The 24,088-nt window shown below is 50.1% G+C and overlaps 1 protein-coding gene across 2 annotated transcripts in view; it reads right to left on the reverse strand.

Annotated features, from left to right (window-relative positions):
- Positions 1 to 24,088, reverse strand: part of LRP2 (LDL receptor related protein 2) — a 402,994-nt gene that overhangs the window by 219,578 nt on the left and 159,328 nt on the right. For both annotated transcript variants that reach the window (XM_075317292.1, XM_075317291.1), the window contains exons 16-19: positions 10,160 to 10,363; positions 4,036 to 4,228; positions 2,365 to 2,490; positions 1,123 to 1,253 (exon numbers count right to left, since the gene is read on the reverse strand). In XM_075317292.1, the coding sequence (XP_075173407.1) occupies positions 1,123 to 1,253; positions 2,365 to 2,490; positions 4,036 to 4,228; positions 10,160 to 10,363 (654 nt within the window). The remainder of the gene's footprint in view (positions 1 to 1,122; positions 1,254 to 2,364; positions 2,491 to 4,035; positions 4,229 to 10,159; positions 10,364 to 24,088) is intronic.

Raw genomic sequence — 24,088 nt, forward strand, 5'->3', positions numbered from 1 at the left:
CTTTCCTCCACAGTCCTTGATTTCCTGAAACCAGGAAGTAAGGAGACCGAATAGCTCTGAACTGCTCAAGAGACAACTTGAGAATACTCGTTTGAGAGAAATCCCCTGCATCTGTGTTGGTTTCTGCTTCAGCCACTAGGTGGCACCATACTGTTGTTGTAGGTGATGCTTGATAGCATCAATCCTATTTTATTCCTGAGACTTGTTATTCTATCCAGTCTGGAAGTTACAGGGTTATTCTGTTGTTTTGGTTTCTGTCTGGTGTCAGCACTGGCTGGGGTTGTTCTATATAAACCCCAGACATCCAGCTCCCACTGCCAGTCAATAGAGATTCTATCTGTCCTGTGTTTGACCTGTTAATTCATGTTCATTGGTCTCGGCTTTATATTTGCCAAACAAGGAAGACAGATACGGTACCGCACCCCTGGGTCCCCTGATATAATACTGCGAGGGACAGGAGGAGCGATAATAACCACCAAGGCTTTGTGCAGAGGAAAGGAACTAGTCCAGCGAAGATCATATAAGAGAACTTAGAATCGTGGCACACACTGTTGGGTAAAAGTACTTGCTTTATCATAAATCCATAAAAGCTGAAAGGGTCCAAAAACAGATGCTGGCACTCCGGAAGATGACAGTTTTTTCGCGCTGCTGCTCTTCTATGGTTCCTGGTCTCGGACCCGCTCACCTTTTATGGATTTATAATAAAGCAAGGACCTTTACACAACAGCGTGTGCCACAATTCTACCTTCTCCTATAATGATCTTGGCTTTATATCTGACTACCTGCTTGCTTTTTTATTCTGTTCCTGATGTGACCTCCTGGATCTGACTCGGCTTCCTGACTATCCTTTCCAGTTTGCACCACTGAACAACAGCTCACTCTGTGGCCCTTCTCTGGTTAAGTCCAGATCCCTGTACAGGGTTTAAAGGGTGAAGGCCAGGGCAACCCCTGGGCTCTGAGATACAGAGTAGCTTGTGCCAAGCCTGTTTGTGGTAGTCATTTTGGAGCTTCCAGGAGACTAATAACAGTGCGTGTGTAAATTTTCAATGCCAAGAGGGAGTCAAACAAACACCCTTAATATGATTCCTTAGAGATATTAATCGAGGCTTTACGAAATCTTACCTCCATAGATAGTGAGGCCAAATGGATGAGTCATCTGTGTTATTCTGTTAAGAGTCTGTCTATCAGAGCCATCGAAGTTGCTGTGTTCCACTTTGTCAAAAAATGCATCCACCCAATATACTCGCAGTGAGCTATTCGTAAAATGAAAAAGTATGACGATTACATAAAAAACAAAAACACTTGAAATGCATGCTGGAAAAACAAATTAGCAAGACTGTAGATGGTGGAAACATCTATGTTGCAGATATTTTGTGTATGGCGAGAATTAGGGCTTAAAAGTATAAATGCAATGGAATTGAGTAGATTAGTCCTAGACAGTTCTTTGTATGTTCTGATTACACTGTACAGTGCTCACAACTGTTACTTACAGTGTCAAAAAAAAAATGTCCACTGGACATTTGTAAACAATTCTATTAAGTAGTTTCCTAACTATTGGGATTGCGAGTTCCGATTGTACCCGGGATCTAGAGGTTAGAAGGATCAGATACCTTGAAGCGGGCTTTACACGCTACGATATATCTAACGAGATGTCGGCGGGGTCACGTCGTAAGTGACACACATCCGGCATCGTTAGTGATATTGTAGCGTGTGACAGCTACGTGCGACGGTGAACGAGCAGAAATACTCACCTTCTCGTTCATCGTTGACACGTCGCTCATTTTCAAAAAATCGAGCTTCCGGTTGTTCATCGTTCCCGTGGCAGCACATATCGCTCCGTGTGACTCCCCGGGAACGGTGAACACAGCTTACCTGCGTCCCGCCGGCAATGCGGAAGGAAGGAGGTGGGCAGGATGTTACGTCCCGCTCATCTCGCCCCTCCGCTTCTATTGGCCGGCCGCTGTGTGACTTCGCTGTGACACCGAACGTCCCTCCCCCTTCAGGAAGTGGATGTTTGGAAGGTAAATCCGTGTGACGGGGGGGTTACAGCATTGTGCGACACAGGCAGCAAATTGCCCGTGCCGCACAAACGATGGGGGTGGATGTGATCACAAATGCGATCGCACGATTAATTGATGTAAAGCAGCCTTGAATACCTCTTCCCATTAAAAACAAACTTAGCCAAACTGAGTAAAGGGAGATTCAGGAGAAAAATCTTTCGGCCAACAGTCATTAAAAGAGTATGGGCAAACTAGTTTATTTTGATAGACAAAAACAACCTTCTATCATTTGTACTGGAGAAAAGAGAATCAAACCTTCGTATTTCATTTTTAGTAGTAGAGCTTGTAGAAGTAAATCATTTACCTCCAGTCCATTGCTAAACCATTTGGCCATCCAAGAGTTGTGTTCACAATCGGTGATGCATGCGATCCATCACACCAAGACCTCATGATTTTAGCAGGCCGATACCAGTCAGTCCAGTAAAGGAACCTAAAAGAAGAAAAACATTGATTTGATTCAGAAATGTAGCATATTCGTTCTTCCCATCAAGTAAAAATCAATACATTTAGCTCCATGAATTTATATACTGGTTCAACTTTTTCTGATTCAGAAAACTCATTTTCAGGAACCCGTCTAAGAAGTTCTGAGTTACTAGAAGGATGTCCTTCATACAGAACTCCTTAATATATGAAGCAGATTGAAGAATGGCTACAAAGAGCAGCCATGACTGGTGGATTTGGTAAAGAGGTCGCATCACAAGGACATGCAAATCATGCAATTTTTAATTTCCTCCATGATGGTCCTGTGGGAGAATTGGGTTCCTCCACAGATTACAGCTGATACAGACTCTAGTAATGGGATATTCTATGACATGCGTATGGTCCAGCAAATGGCTCTGCCATTCCTGAGCCGGTGCATGTATCCTGCCTCCAGGGTTTAGGTCTCTTAGGAGGGGCTTGTTCATTCTGGCCTTGTTCCAGGGGTCACGCCGCCTTATCTTGGTGCTGCTGCCTCCGGGACGTCGCCACTGATATTTCCAGCTCAGCTGTTTACTCCGTTCCTGTGAAAAGTTCTTGTCCTGCTACCCGATACTGTTTGTCCTGACCTCCGTTGCCCTTGCCCGATCTAACCTTCGCCCTCCTGCCAACGTGACCTGACCTCTATCCCCCCAACCTGACCTGACCTCCGTTTCCCCAGCCTGTCCTGATCTCCAATCCTCCTGCCCGTCCGTCCCTCCTACCCAACCTTTCCTCTGTACATCCCTGTCCTCCGGTGTCCTGACCTGTGTTCCCCACGTCCTTCCCTGTGCTTACTTGCTCTCCCGGTATCTGACCTCAGCTCTGTTCTTTGACTTTGGATAGTTTTCTCCTCAGTAGACGTGACATCCCGGCATAGACCCTGACTGACCGACTATCCCTGCTCTTGTGTTAGCGACCTCTAGTGGGCTTTTGTCTAACCACACTCAGGAGTTCTTTCCGTACCTAAGTTCCCACGCCCCCTAGTGATGGCTTGACAGGGACTAACCAAATTGGATGATTGTACTTTGTTTCGGTAATGCAATATTAATGCAATATATTAAAATATCAGTATTGCCTGGTTCTGTTTGTAAGTGAAGAAATGCAAGATGAACATAAGCGATCCCATTTCAGCAGGAAGACACCGTCTGTTATCTCCAGTAAAATGTGGAACATTATCTCCGGGCTGGAGACAGAAGCACTTTAAAGTGGTGAATATAGCAGAGCAGGACAAGGCTGACTCCTCTGGCTTCATGTCAATATACAAAAAAAGTGGGGAAAAGGCAGAAGTTCTAACGATAACTTGTCAGCATATTCCTTTCATGCAGAAGCGTATCAGCTTACAGCCTTCTCGGAGCACTTGCCAGCGGCAGAGAAGAAATAAATAGTTGGAAGCGAAAGATGCAGGATCATGAGAAATACAATGCAACATCCTCTATTAATTCTGTTCTTGATCGGGTTAAAAAAGCACAAGCGGCTAACGAAGATCAGAACATAAACAAAGGAAGCAGATACGTACCCCATCACAGGGTGCACCACAATGGAGCGGGGCTGATTTAAATTCTGAATGATGGCTCTCCTCGACTTATCTACAAGTCTCATGACACTGATGCTTCTGTATCTTGGGTCGGTCCAGTAGAGGTTCTTGGAAATCCAATCATACGCCAGGTCTTCCACTCCTTCTACTCTATTGGCGGTGAGAATTTCTTTACCTGAAAGAAATGATAGGACATTTTTATTTATGACACATTTTTTAATAGGAGCTCAAATTTTACTAATCTTGTACCAACATGTTCTCACATTCGCCATCAAATTTTCTTTAAAGGGAATTTTTCACCCCCATTGACCATTTTAAGCTATTACTATGGGCATACAGGTAATAGGATGGTGAAAGTAGTCTTGCCTGTATGCCTCATAGTAGATGCCTTGTTTCACAAATATTACTTTAGATCGCTATGTGCGAATTAGCCTACCAGGCTACTGGGGGTTGTGGTTCGGCTACTGGGCGGTTGCTTCCCTGTAAGAAATCCCCTCCTCCGTGCTGCATTATCCTTCCCGCCACCTCCTCTCAGCATCACAGCGTCACATCCCACGTTACCTCATAGGAAAACAACGGTCCTCATGTATGAGTATTTTTTCTCTATGGTACTGCCTTATAAAGCTGAGCACTTAAAGAGAATAATACCCATTTAAGCTCCTGATTAGATAGTCTCTCTAATATTCTTTCTCCCTTTTATAGATATATTATCAAAATTATAATTTTGAAAATATACTGTAAAGGAATCAGCAACGGTACTTCACCACTGCAGCCAGTGATTGACTGTCGCGGTCATAAGTGGCGCTGCCTGAAAGTAAATGAAGAGTGACAGGAGTGGGATTGGTGGGAGTTGTGAAAAGATGACCTTTGTTTTTTTCATCCATATGTAGATCCTATTGATATTTTCAAAATAGTTGGAAAATTCCATTAACACTTTCCATTTCACACCATATTTAAAAAGAACCAACCAGCAGGATTTTCATATATAAAGTAAAGCCAGTGCTATATTGGTGCTAGGATGCTGAATGTAAGCATAGCTTCAGTTCTGAGTAAGTAAAGTTCCAGCAATGCACTGCTATTTGATTGACAGGTGCAATGGGAAGGGAATATGTGGGTCAGGTCTTGCTATCTATTCCCACCCCTGTCTGTCTGCCTGGCCTTCCTACCCTTGTTGCTATCATAGATGTTAATTCCAGCACAAGGAGACAGACCGGGGAGGGAATAGAAAGCAAGACTAGACCCATTTCACTTCGGGTTGCACTTGTCAATCAAATAGCAGTGCATTGCTGGAACTTTACTTGCACATATTTTTGAAATAAAACATCCAATCTCTGAACAATAGCTATGCTTACATTCAGCATCCTAGTGCTAGTATAGCACTGGCTTGACTTTATATATCAAAATCCTGCTGGTTGGTTCCCCTTTTAAAGGGGTTGGCCAGTGAAAACAATATATCACCTATCAAAGGATAGGTGACAACTTACTGATCAGTGGGAGTCCTACTGCTAGAATTTTTATCCCTAAAGGGGCATTTTGTATCCCTATTACAATGAAGTAGCAGATCAGTTGCCAGACTGATGGACGGTCCATTCATTCTCACTGGGCATGAATGAATGAATGAACAGCGATCAAGCATTCTCCCTGCCGCTCCTTTCTTACGAGGATAGAAGTTCCCTGTTCTGCCGATTAGTGCAGGTCATAAACGACACATATTTTAAAATGTAATTCCGTGAGACAGGCGGTGGTGGAGCAGCTCAGAAGGTTCCAGGAGGCAGGGTAGGTGATGCTGCGGGCACAGAGGAGAGGGTATCACGGCTCAAGAGGGTCAGTTGCAGAGGGTCGGCAATACTGCAGTGGGCTCGTGGGGTGCCACGGCGGTGGGCGCCATTGATCTGCTGACAGGCTACTTTGAATCTCCCGCAGTTGACGAGATCGACTTCAAGAAAATTCCCGTTGCGCGTGCGCAGTTTGACGCGATGTGCTTCAAGAAAATGGACGCGGAGTACTATCTGCACATGCGCTGCCTCCGCAGCCATTTTCTTGAAGCCGAATTCGTCAACTGCGGGAGATTCAAAGCAGCCCGCAGTCCGCTGGCATGCTCGCCGTTGTGACACCCCACGAGCCCGCAGTATCGTCGACCCTGCGCCACCACTGTCGCCATATGCGGTTTGTAAGATGCACCCCCAGTTTTGGGGGGAAAAAAGAGCATCTTACAAACCGGAAAAATATGGTATTTTTTTTATTAATTATTTGTCTGTGAGCCTGATGCAGCCATCAAAAGAGCCACATCTGGCTTGCGAGCCATAGGTTCCCGACCCCTGCTCTATGCTGTCCTTGAATAAAACCCACAAAGTTTATATCCAGATGATGAATACATATTTAATTCTAATACAGTGGAACCTTGATTTGAGAGTAACTTGGTTTGAGAGCGTTTTGCAAGACAAGCAAAGCTTTTTAAACATTTGTAACTTGGTTTAAGAGCAATGCTTTGCAATAAGAGCAAATTCTCACCGTGCATAGTCTGGCTCTGTCCTTTCACCGTGCTCTGACCCGCTCTGGAGGTAATTTTCTATCTATATGTACTGTATACAGTATACTATTGCACAGTACAGTATATACTATACAGCATATCTATCAATTTGCATTTGTGGATACAGTAATGTACTTTCTTTCGGCTAACCAGTCCAGCACATTGCTTATACTGTATCTCCCGCACACCAATAATTCTATTGAAAGCTAAAGTGCAGTTTAATTTGTTTTATGTTATTTACTGCACAGTATTTGTATTAGTGTAAATGTAATAGCTTTATATGAATACAGGACATTATTTTGTATTACTGTAATACGTTTGTATAAATACAGTAAATATTTTTGGGCTGTGGAATGAATTGTCTGCATTTCAATTATTTCCTATGGGAAAATTTGGTTTGATATAAGAGTAACTTGGTTTAAGAGCACACTCCCGGAACCAATTATGCTGGTAATCCAAGCATACACTGTACATCACTTTTAAACAATTATGTGCAGTGTATGGAATCCTCTGATCAGAGCCACCACAATTCTGATAGTTTGCTACAATGTATCAGCGCAGAGAAAAAAATGTATCGAATGTATAACAGTGAATTTTACAGCAAAATTTCTATTGACTTGAACGGGTCCTGTTATCAATTCCGACCTGGAAGAAACGGAGGCTCGTATACGTTTACAGAACCAAAAATTGGGAGGCTATGGAACTGCGGCGTACATGGACATAGAATATCTGTAATTGTTTTCATGCTGAAATTGCTGTGTATATATCTATGTCTATGTTTTTACATCTTTACTCCTTTGCAGACGTCTGCCTATCTATTCTATCTATCCTCTTCCTCTTCCCCTTATCTTTTTTTAAGCACCACTTGTGGTGATTGTATATAAATAACGCATAATATGTATGTGCCTTGTAATATATATATATATTCCCCTGATAGGTGCTATTAGGGGATGTTTCATATACAATAATGCCTAGCATATGTTTGCGCATTATATACCATATTGTTGTTGATGGGATTGTGGAGGTTGGATTAGCGTTTCCATTAGGGGCAGGTCCATCTTACCCAGCACTACAGTGGTTTCCGCTTGTTGATTCGCGTCCGTGGCAACGCTCGTTGCGGCGGGGAACCGGAAGTACCATATGGTGACGTCACCGGAAGTTCACGCTCCGCCGGCTTCCGGCCGCCGATACTGAGCCACGGCGCGCTCTGCAGCGGTCACCTACTCTTGTGCACATGGGGAATTGGAGGCGTGTCATTGATAATTAGGTTCCCTTCTTAAACCCCACTTCTTGCACTTTTTAACATCGTCCCCCGACGAAGCACTTGACGAAACACGTGTTGGGACGTCGGTCCCCACGTGCCCTCCAGGACTCCCGGACGTTCTGCTTGTTTGTGGTAAGCCTGCATGCCTTATTAATGATTGACCAATGCGATACTGTCTGGGCACCTCCTAATTGTATATGAGGTTATAGCCTAGCCGTAGAGCGAACTTTGGCCATTGTGCCAGTCTTATATATAGGCCTGCAGGTATATTTGAGGTATGACCTGATAGAAGGCCATAGGTTTATATATCGGGCCATTAACTAGCGGCACAATGGATCTTTGGCCCCTACGTGGGCCTTTCCTATGGACATGAGGCTACCACAATAAGACATATATATATCTGTATTAGCAGGTCCCATATAATACTTGACATTTTTCCTGGGTCACGTGGGGTTCTCCCCTCTTCCTTCACTTACCCATTCCGGTTTTTCATGATTATTGTTCTGTATGTATTGTAATACCCTGTGCGCTATTAAATAAAATGTTTTATACATTTGCATTACGGTGTCTATGGGGTATATTTATATATCTTGGTGAATCAAAAGACTCTTGTGCTCTGTGTTTAAATGCATCATTTTCGAGTTGTTGCCTATAATTTCTGGATTCTTATGTTATATATGACTTGAACATTTGTAACGATGGTGTGAAAACGTCTTCCAAATTCTTTGTAAACATATTTTGCTTTTTCAACTATTCCTAATCAGAGCCGCTGGCATAGATTGATAAAAACTACCAAACTGAACCAGCGTGCCTCCTCACAGACAGGCACGTTGTGCAAAGCAGCATACCCCTCCTGAGCTGGCACGGGGCAGCACTGCGGAGCCTCCCGCAGACATTCCTCAGGCTTCACAGTCCGCTTTATCTTAAATGTCTTGTTTGACATTGATATGTTTATCAGCCTAAAAGGATCATTTGACCAGGGCTTCCTAATTCCTATAAGAAACTACAAATAACAGCCAGATATCAGCTGCAGGACTGAAGACACCGTATCACATCAATCCCTCATACGTTTATAAGGTATAAAGCTATAACACAGGTTGTATGGCTTAAAGGGGTTGTCTATAGAAACCAAATCAGAATCTATACAAATAATGTGAACGTTCTGAATCCGAACGAGCGTCCGCTGTGAGTCGCTATACTGTAATCACTTCTATGGATGGCAGGACTGGTATATAGCACTATATGGTGATATTTTTTTATCTTTTTAAAGGGATATTTTCAAGTTTGCAAACTATTCCCTATTTGTGGGATAGAGAATAACTTTCTGATTTCTAAACGTTCGACCACTGATCCCAAGAATCGGAGCTCTGAAGAGGCTGTATGTCACTCTAGGTACGGGGAAGCACCAAGCAAATGGTGAAGGGGAAGGGTAACCCTGTGTCTAGGGAAGAGGAAGATGGTGACCCCTGACTAAACCTACTGCTGGTCCCTGGGGTCCCTCACCACCCTAGATAGGTTCCACACCGATGCGCCAAGCCGGATTCCTGACCCTAGGTATCCTTAGTGCTGGACCCTAAATAGGGAATGGATGGGGTGAGCTCTTTGTCAACCCCACTAAACACTAAAGGAAGACTCAAGGAGGACACAGAGGGGGAAATGTATGACCTAAATATCCATAGATGACACAGGCAGAAGTTCAGTAAAATAATAGCAACGATACTACAGATGAGTGCAAGCCACCTGCTTGCAACCAGAGCTGAATGAACTGAATAATATTACCAGCACCAGTCCAGGGAAGATGGGAGTATTTAAGCACCAGGAGAATGCTGATGATCAGCAGCTGGATGTATGGTGAGCTCTTCTGGGTTCTAAAGGGGGAGAGATGAAAATCCAGCAGGAAAGCTACCTAGTACAATGATTACTAACAGCAGGAACAATGGAAAGTCAGGGAGCATTTTGCACAGCCAAACAGTGTGACCTTCTATTGCCAGAAACCACATGACTATCTGTCACCCGTGACACACCCATGACACCATATGAACGCTGTGGTGGTTGATCATGTGCACTGCTGCTCTATTCACTCTCAAAAGTCTCCGCCGGAAACAGACGAGCCCTTGTCATGAGTGTGTCATGGCTTGATATGATCTCAGGGGGATCTGGGGATCCGAAGGTCACAGCGTATTGCTGATCACCGATCCACAGTGCCCGATTCTTGTTTACCCTGAGTTGAAGCATATTTTCATTTCATCCGGTACTGAAGGGGCTAAGGTTAATATCTATCCTACAGATTTATCTATACATTTCAGTCTTACCTGTCCCATCTACTTTTTGCTTGTAGATCATGTCCTTTAGAGTATCAGAATAAAATATGCTGTTATCTTGAGCATCAAAATCTATTCCAACAAAATAAGAGGGGACCCCGGTGATGGGAATGATGACGTCTTCCTGGGTGGAGATATTGAAGGGAATTCCACGGACGGCAAGTTGTGACGAGAAAAGCAGAAACTTCTGGACACCTGCAAATAAATGTCACAATTTTCGTTATACAATGAGAAGGCGAACTTATTTTGGTATTTATTCAAATTGTTGTATCAACCCACACACACGGGTCTAGCCTTTTTGATATTTTGCTCTACTGCTGGTAATTTTGGAAAGATTCCTTCCCAACTCCCAGTCACAACCTGGTATGTCACTAACCAACCAGACCGACGTACGTTTCGGCAGGGTTTACACTAAGCTTATCTATTTTTCTAGTCGAGGCGGTGCTAAATTTGCCAGGAATATATCAGGACAATCCCATCAATTTCGATACTGTTGGCAGCCAAGCAATCTTTAATTCTGGTAGTCAGAAGCTGAACTTGAAGCTTTGGGGCAAAATCTGTGCAAGGACCCCCATTTGCGGTGTATCATTTGTCATACAAAAGGAGAGAAGACGTGTTCACTCCACGCTGTTGCTGAAGACTTTCCAAGTGAAGATCCAGGACACACAGGAGATAAGTGGTTTTTATTCAATGAATTTCAAAGCCATTACAATCTTCTTCTTTAGGAAAGAACCACAGTGTGTCCTGGATCTTCCCTTGGAAAGTCTTCAGCAGCAGCACAGAGTGAACACATCTTCTGTCCTTTTTCTGCATTGTATGTACTGCCCTCACCTATCTGCAGCAGCTGCTCCATTATTAAGCGTATGTCTTGGGTGTCACATAACTTGAAAAAAAACGGATTTTTGTGTACTCACCGTGAAATCGTTTTCTCTTAGCTATCATTGGGGGACACAGGACCATGGGTGTTATGCTGCCTATCCATAGGAGGACACTAAGTAGATGCAAAAGCATAGCTCCTCCTCTGCAGTATACACCCCCTGGCCAGGCAACCTCAGTTTTAGTACACAAGCAGTAGGAGAAACAAAACAGTAAAAACTTCTCAACATAGGAACATGAGAAAAAAGGAGTCATAACCAAATAAGGTACTGAGAGAACCAAGGCCCAGCAGGGCAACAGGGTGGGTACTGTGTCCCCCAATGATGGCTAAGAGAAAACGATTTTACGGTGAGTACACAAAAGTCCATTTTTCTCTGACGCCTCATTGGGGGACACAGGACCATGGTACGTCCTAAAGCAGTCCATGGGTGGGAAAAATAAAAACAAGACAATGCAACCCAAGGACTAGGAACCAGTCCCAGACAGCCTGGAGCACCTACTGAGAGAGGTGCTCTACTGCCATTTGCAGAATTTTCCTACCCAGATTTGCGTCAGGTGAAACCTGGGTATGGACTCTGTAAAGCTTTGAAAACTTATGTAGGCTAGACCAGGTCGCAGCCTTACACACCTGTTCCACTGAAGCCTGATGCTGCTCGCGTGGAATGAGCCCGCAGCCCACTAGGAATGGGCTTGAGTTGCAAGCGGTAGACTTCCTGGATCGCAGAGCGAATCCAGCGAGCCAGAGTCGCCTTTGAAGCTGCCTGTCCCTTCTTAGGCCCCTCAGGAATGATGAACAAAGAGTCAGTTTTCCTAAAGGGGGCTGTCCTGGATATGTAATATCTGAGAGCTCTGACGAGGTCTAACGAATACAGAGACCTTTCCACCCTATGAACTGGGTGTAGACAAAAGGAAGGCAGAACAATGTCCTCGTTCAAATGAAACGGGGTAGGAACCTTTGGAAGAAAATCCAGAAGGGGGCGCAGAACCACCTTGTCCTGGTGAAAGATCAGAAAAGGCTTGCGGCAAGAGAGTGCTGCCAGCTCCGAAACCCGTCTAATGGACGTAATTGCCACCAGGAATGTTACCTTCCAGGAGAGAAGAGCAAGGGAGGATTCCTTGAGAGGTTCAAAGGGAGACCTCTGGAGACCGTCCAGAACAAGATTGAGGTCCCATGGGTCCAGCGGCCGTTTGTACGGGGGAACTAGATGGGAAACGCCCTGGAGGAAGGTCTTGACTTGCGTTTTTTGAGCCAGGCGGCATTGGTAGAAGATTGAGAGCGTTGAGACCTGCCCTTTAAGGGAACTGAAAGCCAACCCCGCTTGCAAGCCAGACTGTAGAAAGTCAAGAATTCTAGGGATGGCCAGAGGAATAGGCTGGACGTTAGTTTCTCTGCACCATGAAAGGAAGATTTTCCACGTACGGTGGTAAATGCGGGATGAAGCAGGCTTTCGGGCGCTGATCATGGTGGAAATAACTGCGGGGGAGAATCCCGCTCTTGTTAATACCCAGGTCTCAATGGCCATGCCGTCAGCTTCAGGGCTCTGGAGTTCTGATGGGAAATGGGCCCATGGGTCAGCAAGTCTGGGATGTCTGGAAAGGCGCCACGGTACATCTGCGAGCATTTGTACTAATTCGGCGTACCAGGCGCGCCTGGGCCAGTCCTGTGCTATCAGTATCACCGGGACTCCATCTGCCTTGATCTTCCTGATTACCCGCGGCAGCAGGGATAGAGGTGGAAATATGTAAGGCAGGCGGAATTGGTGCCAGGAGCAGACTAGAGCATCCACGCCGATGGACTGCGGGTCGCGTGACCTGGCTATGAGCGCGGGTACCTTTGCGTTCAACCTTGAGGCCATTAGATCCACGTCTGGTGTGCCCCAGCGAGTGCAGATGTGTAGAAACACTTCTGGGTGGAGAGACCATTCTACGGCAGCCAGGCCTTGGCGACTTAGAAAGTCTGCTGCCCAGTTCTCTACACCCGGTATGTGTACCACTGATATCACTGACCCCGTCGATTCGGCCCAGCTGAGGATCTTGTGGGCCTCGAGATAAGCCGCATTACTGCGGGTGCCCCCCTGCCGATTGATATAGGCTACAGCTGTTGCATTGTCTGATTGGACTCGAATCTGACGATCCGCTAGCAGAGGGCAGAACGCCCTGAGCGCAAGGAAGATCGCGCGGATTTCCAGGATGTTTATGGGTAGGGAAGACTCCTGGGGCGTCCAACGTCCTTGAGCAGTGTGGTGCCGGTTCACTGCTCCCCAGCCTAGGAGGCTGGCGTCCGTGGTCAGGACCAGCCGGTTAACTGGGAGAAAGGATCTCCCTTTCGAAAGGGATGAGGACCGAAGCCACCAGCGGAGTGCGTACCTGACTGAAGGCGTCAGGTGAAGATGTCTGTCCAGGGAGAAGGGGCTCTTGTCCCAGGCCGCTAGAAGGGCTAGCTGCAGTGGGCGGAGGTGCAGTTGAGCAAAGGGTACTGCTTCCATAGCCGCCCCCATCCTGCCGAGCACCTTCATGCCGAATCGAATGGAGCGAGACGGAGGACGTAGAAGGCAGTGTACCGCTCATTGAAGAGCGATCGCCTTGTCCAGGGGGAGATAGATCAAGCCCCGACGGGTGTCCAGGGACATGCCCAGGAAGGTGATGGATCGTGATGGGATCGGGGATGATTTGTCTATATTCACTAGCCACCCTAAGCGGGATAGGGTGTCCACAGTGATCTGTACGCTGGTTGAGCAGTCGCGGAAGGAGGGGGCCTTGATGAGGAGGTCGTCCAAGTAAGGGAGAACGACTACGATCCTGGCGTGAAGGACGCTCATGGCGGCCGCCATGACTTTGTTGAAGACCCTTGGTGCAGTGGCAAGGCCGAAGGGTAGAGCTACGAATTGAAAGTTGGATTCCTGAACTGCGAAGCGGAAGAACTTTTGGTGATCTGGGGCGATGGGTATGTGCAGGTACGCGTCCTTGATGTCTATGGAAGCGAGGAATTCCCCTTCGACCATGGATGCAATAATGGACCTTAGGGACTCCATTCTGAATCTCCGTACGTGCACATGTTTGTTCAGGTGTTTGAGGTCCAGGATGGGTCGAACTGACCCATCCTTTTTGGGGACCACAAAGAGATTGGAATAAAAACCCCCGAACTTCTCGTCGTCCGGGACAGGTATTATCACTCCTGCTGTTTGGAGCGAGTGGATTGCTGAGAAAAAAGCTTTGCGTCATTTTTGAGTCTTTGGGGGGTTTGAGAGAAAGAACCGACTCGGGGGTCGGGTCCGAAATTCTATGTGGTAACCGGAAGACACAAGATCTCACACCCATTTGTCATCTGAGGCGGCAGCCCAGATGTGTTGAAAGATCCGCAGTCGACCTCCTACAATGAGTGTGTCTTCCGGGGGGCCGAAGGAGTCATGAGGGGGGAAAACGTCGTGAACGAGTCTCCCTAGTCCTGGACTGTTTCGGTCTAGGCTGCCATGACGAAGTGGGTTTCAGGGAGAGCTGAGAAGGTCGATCCCTGCGTAGTCCGCGGCTGGTGGCGGGGACAGCACGGGATGTCGACCAACCAAATGAGTTCCGAAAAGAGCGGAACGAGGACTGTGGACGTCTGGTGAAGGTCGTTCTGGACTTCAGCTGGGGGAGGGAGGTACTCTTTCCTCCTGTGGCGTCAGAAATGAGCTTGTCCAGACGTTCGCCAAACAATCGGTCTGGAGAAAAGGGAAGGCCCGTGAGAGACTTCTTGGAGGCAGAGTCCGCTCGCCATTGTCGGAGCCAGAGAGCTCTACGGATGGCTATGGTATTTGTGGCGGCAAACGCTGCGCAGGCAGCAGCGTCTATGGAAGCCTGCATGAGGTACTCCGCCGCAGCGGCAATTTGAGGTGTTACCTCTGTGAAGGTATGAGTGAACTGGGATTCCTCAAGCAAAGTGTTAAGGGTTCTGCCCAGACCGAGATCGCCTTTGCGACCCACACAGAGGCAAAGGAGGGTGAGAGGGAGGAACCCGCAGCCTTCAAAGCAGAGCGGGCGAGGAGCTCCACCTGTCTGTCTGCCGGGTCCTTGATGGAGGAACCATCGGGTAAAGACAGGAGCATCTTTGTGGCAAGGGGGGAGACCGGGGGGTCGACCGAGGGCGGATCGGCCCAGCCCTTAGGGGCAGGTGGGGCAAAAGGGTACCGGGACTCCATGAGTTTTCGGTTACCGAAGCGCCTGTCAGGCTTCTCTCTTTGCTTTGGGAGGATATGCTGAAACTCCGGGTGATCAGCGAAAACCTTTTGGGGTTTCCTTACCCTCTTAAAGGAGACCGCAGGTCAGTGGTAGTGGATGGGGGATCCTCCACATGCAGAGTTTGGTTGATTGCTGCTATAAGGGAGTCTATTGCAGTTTGATCATCTGGGGTTGATGAAACCAAGGAATCCTCCTGGTACAAACAGCATTCTCCCTCCTCCAGCTCTTCAGAAGCTGTGGAACGTGTGGGAGAGCCTGCCCTGTGTGCTCCCGAGGGAGAGCCCTGGAGGCCATGAGAGAGTGCTGGAGACACCCGGCCGTGTGCTCTTTTCCTGATCCCTGCGACCGGTGAAGCATGTGCCCGGAGTACCTGAGAAGAATCCTTCATAGGGGTATCCTCAGGCTGCGTTCCGTCCAGGGGCCCAGAAGGGTGTGGAGGATGCCATTGCATAGCCAGAACCAGGTTCTGTGACAGTTTTTCCATGGATTGGGACAGAAACTGTGCCCATTCCGGTGGGCTGGGAGCCCTAGGCTCTGGGCTGATGGTTGCGGCGGTGGTGGCGGGGGGGTCTTGGGGGGCTATAGGGGCACAGGACTCACAGAGAGAAGAGGTGTGTTTACGTGGTAGCTCAGCGTGGCAGTGCAGGCTGAGTAATAGACTATGTGAGCCTTAGCGCTCTTAGTGCCCTTAGAGTTCTGCATGTTCCTGTCGCGGGCGGAGGAAGGGGACGCTGCGCTCTCCCACTGCTCGGGTCCGGTTGCTACTGCTGCTGCTTGGTGGCTCGAGCGATGGGCCGGATCCCGGGGACTCGAGTGGCGCTCCTCGCCCGTGAGTGAAAAGGGGGTGGTTTGGTTTAGGGATATTGTCCGTGACACCACCCACGGTTGTGGTGATTTTGTTGACACCACCGCTGCTCTGGATGGGGATCCCGGGATCGGTGACAGGGAGCAGCTTTGTTGTTAATTCTCCCCTCCGTGGGTAGGGGGTTGGTTGTCCGGGGCCCGGTGATGGGGTAGGGATGAGTGGCAGACGGGTTACAGGGCCTGGTGAGGTGCAGGGTCGCAGGGCAGCGCTGTGCCGCACGGCACGGTGGTACTCACTCAGCCCAATGATGCACACAGAGTCTCTGCTGAAACAAACGGCTGGATGGACGGGTCCCACAGGCGGCTGCAGTGTTTTTCCCCTGACCCCAGGTTGGTAATGTAAGTCCTTTCTTGCACCCTCTACGCTCCTCCTGCGCTCCGGTTTCCAGCTGGCTCCCCGATTCAGTACCGGTGGGCCACCACCCAGCCCCGGCTACCTACGGTTCCACCAACTGTCTGCCCGGCTCCCTGCAGACGGCCACTACTGTCTGCCTCACTCTCTACACGAGGGTCCTAGGCTCCAACCTAGGCCCCTGTCTGCTTCTGTCTCCCTGCAGACCTCCTCTCTCCTTCTCTGCCTGGACTTGTCTCGGCTTGTTTCCTGCCTCAGGCCAGCTAAACTCCTGGGTGGGCGTCCCCATCTCCTGACTCCGCCCACCTGGTGTGTCTGTCTGAGCCCGAGGAAGGAATCAGGTCTCACTGGAGATGTCTGCTGTGAACTGCTGGGGGTGGGGGTGTGTGGGGGTGTGTTGTTCTCTGTGGCCCCTGGCTTGTCCAGGGTGCCACATTCCTAATAGGAGTATGCCAGGAGGGGGAGCAATGGTCAGCAGAGCTACAAGTGAAGCAAGTACCTCACCAGAATCAGCCGATGGCCCTGCGTCCTCAGGAAGAGTAAGTTCTGTGGAGATCTTCGCACACTTTCCTGGGGGGCGGGGCTTATCGCTAAAAGAGCGCCAAGAAGAAGTCAGTGTGCCCCCCTGCTGTCGGTAGCAAAAAACGGCGGGAAGGGAGCTTCTGTGACAGTTTTTCTCCTCCTCCCTCCAGTAAGCACACAGCTTGTCACCGTGGATTATCTCTACCGGCTTTACTGCAATCAGAGCACGCAGCTAGAGCGAATAAACAAAGCAAACAAACAGTGTGAGTTCCTGAGCTCTGGGTCCTCACACACCCCCCCCCTTACCCCCTCCCGCCACCGGTAAATTATCTGTGCAGATTTCTGCAAACAGCGGGGGACTTCCCCCCTCCTCCAGCCAGCAAGCTAGAGAAAAATTAACACTATGTGTTCAGGATCCTTGGGGCTCTCCTCCTTGCAATCAGCAAGGGACTTTTTCATAATAAAATACTGTGAATTCAGTAGTCCTGGGAGCCTTCCCCGTGTTTTCTCCCTTTGTCTGGGAAACCAGTCAGGGGGGATCTCACCTTAACACTGATTCATTCCAGGCAGTGGAAATAGCAGAGTCAGTTTGCTGTGACAGTTTTTCTCCCTGTGTCCGGCCACACAGGTGCAATGTTCATCTCAGAGCCTGCAAAGAGGGGCTGAGGAATTGTGCCTCTGTCCTGGGCTCTGGAAAATCGGTGTCTGAGGGACCCGTCGTCTAGTAAAAGGCAGCCCAGGATCCAGCGTCGCAGGAGGGGATACGTGGAGGCAGCACTCCGCGTTCCCGCCCGTTGATGGTATTGGGAGATCGGTCCCAAAAGGAAACCGTCGCCCTCAAAAAATAACAAAACCTTGAAAGATGTGCCTCCTACAGACACTAGCTAAAACTGAGGTTGCCTGGCCTGGCCCAGCCAGGGGGTGTATACTGCAGAGGAGGAGCTATGCTTTTGCATCTACTTAGTGTCCTCCTATGGATAGGCAGCATAACACCCATGGTCCTGTGTCCCCCAATGAGGCGTCAGAGAAAGTGAGCGTACCTCTTTCTCTTTTATTCCGTTTTTACCACATAAGACCCTATTCTGCGCCTTGCGTCTTAGGATATGTGCCCACGATCAGGACCTGCTGCATCCTGGACGCAGCGGGTCCTGATCTGCGGGGCCGTGAGTCTCCGTCGCAGGGGAACGCAGGAGATTGCAGCTGATTGTACCCACGATCAGGGTTCAGTGCGCTGCGGTCTCCTCGCTTTGTTCTCCCTACGGAGCAAACAATGGATATGCTGCAGTCTGGAAAGACGCACCGCAGGTCAGTGTTTGCTGCGGGAAAAACCGGCACAGTGGGCACAGGATTTCTCGAAATCCCATCCACTGTGTTTGTACTGTACAATGCTGTGTACGCAGCTGAAGCATACTGCATCCAAAATGCTGCAAACACTGATCGTGGGCACGCACACTTAGGGTACTTGCCCATGATCAGGGTTACAGCGTTTTGGATTCGTGTTTTCCCTGCGTCCTAAATGCTGTGTTGTACAGTAGAAGCACAGTGGATGGATGTCTAGAAATCCTGTGCCCACTGTGCTTGTTTTTCTCGCAGCAAAAAGTGACCTGCGGTGTTGCTTCCAGAGCCGCAGCATGTCAATTGTTTACTGCGGAGACGCAAGAGTTCTCCGCAGGGAAACAGAAAGAAAGATCGCAACTGCCCGAGCTTGGATAGTGGGCACGAGCAGCTGCAGTCTCCTGTGGAGGAGACACGCGGCCCTGCAGGTCAAGATTTGCCATGTCCAGGATGCAGCGGGTCCTGATCGTGGGCACATACCCTTAAGGGTGCTTTACATACTGCAACATCGCTAGCGATCTTGTTAGCAATGTGACACGCCAGATCGCATCTGCGATCTGGCGTGTCACATCACTAACGAGATCGCTAGCGATGTCGCAGTGTGTAAAGTACCCTTTAGTGTTCTTTCATTTATAATACTGATACTTTGTTCGGGCCCATTCCAGCACCAGGGCTTTTTTAATTCCTAAAGTTAGTGTTCTGGGGTTACCGTCGCACCTGGTGTTTGGAGCCTAGCGGGAGCCCAAATAGCCTCCTTATCCCATATGATTAGATCAATGCTATTAAAAGCCAGTGATACCTAGGACCCCTGTCTGAGATGTTACAGTGGAGCCCTTGAGATAAACATTAGACCACTGCTTGTAGTTCAACCTCGGCTGGGGCCACGCATTGAATACCGCAGACACAAAGAGAAAAGAAGGGTTTTTCTGTAAGTACAAGGTTTTACAGTAAAGACTCAGCCTCTATAAAAGACCAGAACAGTCAGAATCTGCACTTTGAAATGCATGTGTATGTAAAATAGACAAATCTGAATGTCTTTCACTGTGTGAGTGTCCGACCTTGAGTGTCAACAAATACAATGACGCAGTGTGGAAACAATAAAATATACCGTTATTTAGCAATCAAAAGCTGAGAAACCCTCAAACAGCTAATCCTTTCTCTTTTTTCTATCTACAGTATGTGTCGGTAAGGCCTGAAACACACATCCGTTAAAAACACGCACGTGCCGCGAGACACGTATTTTCCCTGCGTGTTGCGTGTGGTAAGTACGTGTCTCGGGTACGTGCGGTCCACGTGTGTTATCCGTGTGCTATCCGCGATAGCACACGGAGAACAGGTAATTTACATACTCACGTGGTCTGAGCTGCTGTCCAGGGTACTGATCTTTGGCTCCAGCCCCGCCCACTCCCCGCTGATGCTGCTTCCGGTCGAGCAGAGGGACGGAGATCAGCGCCCGGGGACAGCACGGCCACCTCCTTTACACGCTCATAACGAGTGGCGGCCGGCAGGAACATTTTGCGCGGTAGAATCTGCGGGGCTGGTGGAAGTGAGTATTTGTTTTTTTATTTTAAAATTAATGACACGTGTTCTCCGGCGCGTGTCACACGGAACCGCAGCCACACTACATCCGTGTGGTACGGGTGTGGCCGTCCGACACCCATGCTGCCGGAGAATACGTGGACATGTCAGCGTGCAAAAATCACGGACACACATAAGTACGGAACGGACACACGTTCCATTCCAAAATACTTACGTGTGTCCACACAATAGTGAAAACATAGGTCCACGTGTCTCCGTATCGCTGGTGCGTGAAAAAACTGCCAAACACGTACCGGAGGCACGGATGTGTGTCGGAGGCCTAAGAGAGTGATGTCAGCATTGGTGAGACCTAGACAGGTCTAGTGTTTCACGATGGGACTAAAACAAGCACCCCCTACTAAACAATTACCCCCAAACTATTATTAAGCACCATATTTTCAGTTGACCCCCTGAAGACATAGACCCCGATATATCATTTTGCGGGGAGGTTTTAAGTCAATGTTAATTTTTTGGCTTTTGGAATTCTGTAACGCTTTTGTGCACCAAATTCTTCAAAATGGGGCACAAGATTTTTGAATTTTCTGCAGTCTTTTTTTGCCTATTCTTTTATTGTGACTTTCTCCACAAAAAGTCACATATTTCACTAAAATGTTGCCAAACTTGTGCAAAAAAAGTTCAGGAATGCATAAAATCAGTCCGGGGTTGGTGGTAAAAGGAGCGGAGGGGGGCTGTTGAGGGGCGTGAAGTATATTTGCAGCAAAAAATTGCAACTCTTTAAAAAAGTCACATCTGATGAGTCAGAAGAAAATATCTGGGAACTCATACCCGCGGGCGCGCGCACGCACGCAACCATAAGTTGATGATGACCAGTTATTCTCAAGATGAAACCTGGCCATATCCTGGTCATAGGCTGACCTCTCCTGCTGCATACACCCAGGGCCGGATTATAGGCGGGGCAGGCGGGGCTGGAGCCCAGGGGCCCCCACCAAAAGAGCTTCTAAGGGGGGCCCCCACCATACTTGGCACTAGGCACCTGTCAGCATTTTTTTTTTCACACCCTCTCCCCCTCCGTAAAGACAGTCTAATAAATCAGCTGTGTTTTCGGGGGGGGGGGCACCGCGATTTATTTGCATCTGCGTCTTTAAGACGCAAAAACAAACTGCGGGCACAGGACGCTGATTGACCTCGGAAGTACCAGCGGCCGCTTGAACTTCCGGGGTCAGAGGTGTGCTAATGCTCCCTGCTATGTGCTGCGGCCGTACCTAGAAGCAGGGGCACGGTGTGGTGGGCCGCTGTCTGCTGTCCCCGCTGCGCTCCTTACATGCCAGGCACACTAGCAGGAGCCGGAGGCAGCGAGCTGTGCCGGCTCTGCTGTGTGCCGGCTCTGCTGTGTGCCGGCTCTGCTGTGTGCCGGCTCTGCTGTGTGCCGGTGTGGCGCCCCTGACCTGGTCAGGCACCACTGAGTACTGCACCCATGCTGGGGACAGTACAATACAGGTAATCCAGAAGGCTGACCGAGGTGTGACTACACAGGCGCATAGTGATCAGGTCTCACACATGTACCTTTGGGAGGACCCCTGGGGATCCCAGGAGGGGGCAAAGCCTTCACCTCCACTTGAGGAGTGGAGGGGGCGAAGCCTCCATCTCCACTCAAGGGGTGTGGTAGAGAGCCTGGTTGCTAGGTGGCGTAGGCAGGCACAAGGGGAAAAGAGAAGGAGGAGTAAACAGTCTGAAGCAGAGTGTGGAGGAGTGAGGAGCATGGAAGTGGAGCTCAGACAGGAGCAGCAGTGCAGGTCCCACGAGTGAGCCAGTTTAGTGTGCAGCTCAGGAAGAGCAGAAGCAGACCCTGGAGCTGTTGCAGTCTAACAGCGTCCGCGCAGTGACTACCGACGGGGGAGAACGGTCACCTGGTAGTGCTGCCCGAACACCACACACAGCTGGAGAGAGAGCAGTGTAGTGGAAAGTAAGGAGACTGTCAGGGAGTACCAGGCCCAAACGGGCGGCAGATCCCGGTGCGGGGATAGATCCACCTTTCCTTGCTAAACCTGCCGGTGTGGGGCCCTTAAAGCCCACGCCACAACACCACAAAAGCCGCAGCCACGTAGCCACAGTTAGGGCCCATAGTTCACAGGAGGCAAGCAGCTGGAGTGATCTGGTCCAGGCGACAAGCAAACGGCAAACAAACGAGGGGAGCAGTTACTTCCCTGGGTGACCCCCATAGGGACTAAAAGTCGGGGTTACCACAAACCACAGAAGGGCTAAGGAAGGCGAGTCGGTAGCCACCCTCTTCAGTCAGCCTGAAGGATACCTGGTTCCAGCCTGGTTCATCCCAGCTACGCCCGGGTTACTCACCCTGCCATCAACAGTGAGTAAAACCCCTGAAAGACATCCTGCCTGTGTTGAGTTATTCTGCGCCTTGTGGTTCTACACACCTACACAGGGCCCTGGGGCTTGCCTCACTCTCAGGAGGCTATTACAACTGGCTGCACCCACCATCAGCCCCAGGCATCCCTTAACCTGCAGTGGCGGTCCCCACTGACCGCAATTCTGAGAGTGGCGTCACGACAATCCTAAAAGAAGATCTCCTACCTGTGACAAGATCCAGCTGCGTGGAGTCCCTGAAGGTAATGCACCGACACAACACTGGAGGGGCTTCACATCTGGCGTCACGAACAGGATAAGGACTAGACCTGTCCAGACAGGTGACCATGTGCCTGGGCGGTCCGCTTGGAAAATTGGAAGCGCCGCCATATTGCCACCATGAAAAGCGCGCTGAAAAACAACAGCAGCCCGCGCTGGGAGAAGTTACCGCCCACGAAGAGGTGTGGCTACCCAGAGATCCCCTGCAGAGTTCTGACCTCGCAAGTGAAGAGAGCGGAGGCGTTCAGAGACGTCGGGACAGAAAGGGAGCCAGAAGCCTGCTGCTGGAAGAGGCAGAGCAGAAACTGAAGAGCCTGCTACTGGAGGCAGCGACGAGTCCACTGCTGGGAAATCGTGCAGAAGAAGGCGCAGAGGAAATGGCGTCTGAACGCAGAAACCCAGAACCAGGCTCCGCTGCCTGGTGGTATCGGGAGCTTGCCCAGTTCTGCGACCGACTGGAGACCCGGGTCGTAGAGCAGATCAGAGAGGAACGCACGGAGCTTCTGGAGATGGCTGCAGCGGTGCAGGCCTATGAGGAAAAAGCTGCGCGACGAGTGCCAGACCGAGCGGCGACGACTCAGACCCCGATGGTGCCACCGATGGGTGAGTCCAGTGTTGCCCCTGCCAGCGCGAGTGCCCCGATCCCTGCTGCCACGCCCGCGGTCCCTGAAGAGGCGCCCGGCGCGGCGACGCTGAACCAGGCCGCAGCCACGCCAGGTGCGGCCCGCCAAGCCCAGGCCGCCGCAGCGATGCCCTGCCCGGCCCGCCAAGCCCAGGCCGCCGCAGCGATGCTTTGCCCGGCCCGCAAAGATCCGGCTGCCACCGCGACCCTCATCCATGCCGCGGGTGTGACGCTGACCCAGGCTGCCGCCTTGCTAGGCCCGGCCCGCCAAGACCCCACCGCAGCAGCGACGCTCATCCACGCCGCAGGCGAGGTGCTGAACCAGGCCGCAGCCACGCCAGGTGCGGCCCGCCAAGCTCCGATCGCTGCAGCGACGCCCAGCCCAGCCTGCACAGATCCCATCGCAGCTGCGACGCCAATTCAGGCCGCCGCAGCGATGCCCTGCCCGGCCCGCCAAGAACCGGCCACAGTAGCGATGCCCGCTAAGACTCCAGCTGCGACAGCGACGCTGATCCAGGCCGCCGCCATGCAGGGCGCGGCCCGCCAAGACGAGGCCGCCGCCATGTCGGGCGCGGCCCGCCAAGACCAGGCCGCCGCCATGTCGGGCGCGGCCCGCCAAGACCAGGCCGCCGCCATGTCAGGCGCGGCCCGCCAAGACAAGAATGTACCTCTGTTTACCCCGGCCTGCAAGGCCAGAGCAGACACTGCTCCCCAGTCTAAGGAAGTCCCTGCTAGGAAGTCCCTGATAGGAGAGGACCCCGCATACTGGAAGCTGAAGGCTGACTTAGAGGCCCAGTTCCCACAGGAGATGGTAGATCGGTATCTGCTCCCTCCGCACACCCCCAGGAGGATTCCGGCAATATCCACGCCAAAGAGTCCCCCGTCCGGGCCTGCTGATGACCACCCATCCCCGGCGCTGCCACAACAGGAGTGCTCTGAAGAACTAAGGGGG

The sequence above is a fragment of the Anomaloglossus baeobatrachus genome, chromosome 7, assembly GCF_048569485.1.
Source record: "Anomaloglossus baeobatrachus isolate aAnoBae1 chromosome 7, aAnoBae1.hap1, whole genome shotgun sequence".
Lineage (NCBI taxonomy): Eukaryota > Metazoa > Chordata > Amphibia > Anura > Aromobatidae > Anomaloglossus > Anomaloglossus baeobatrachus.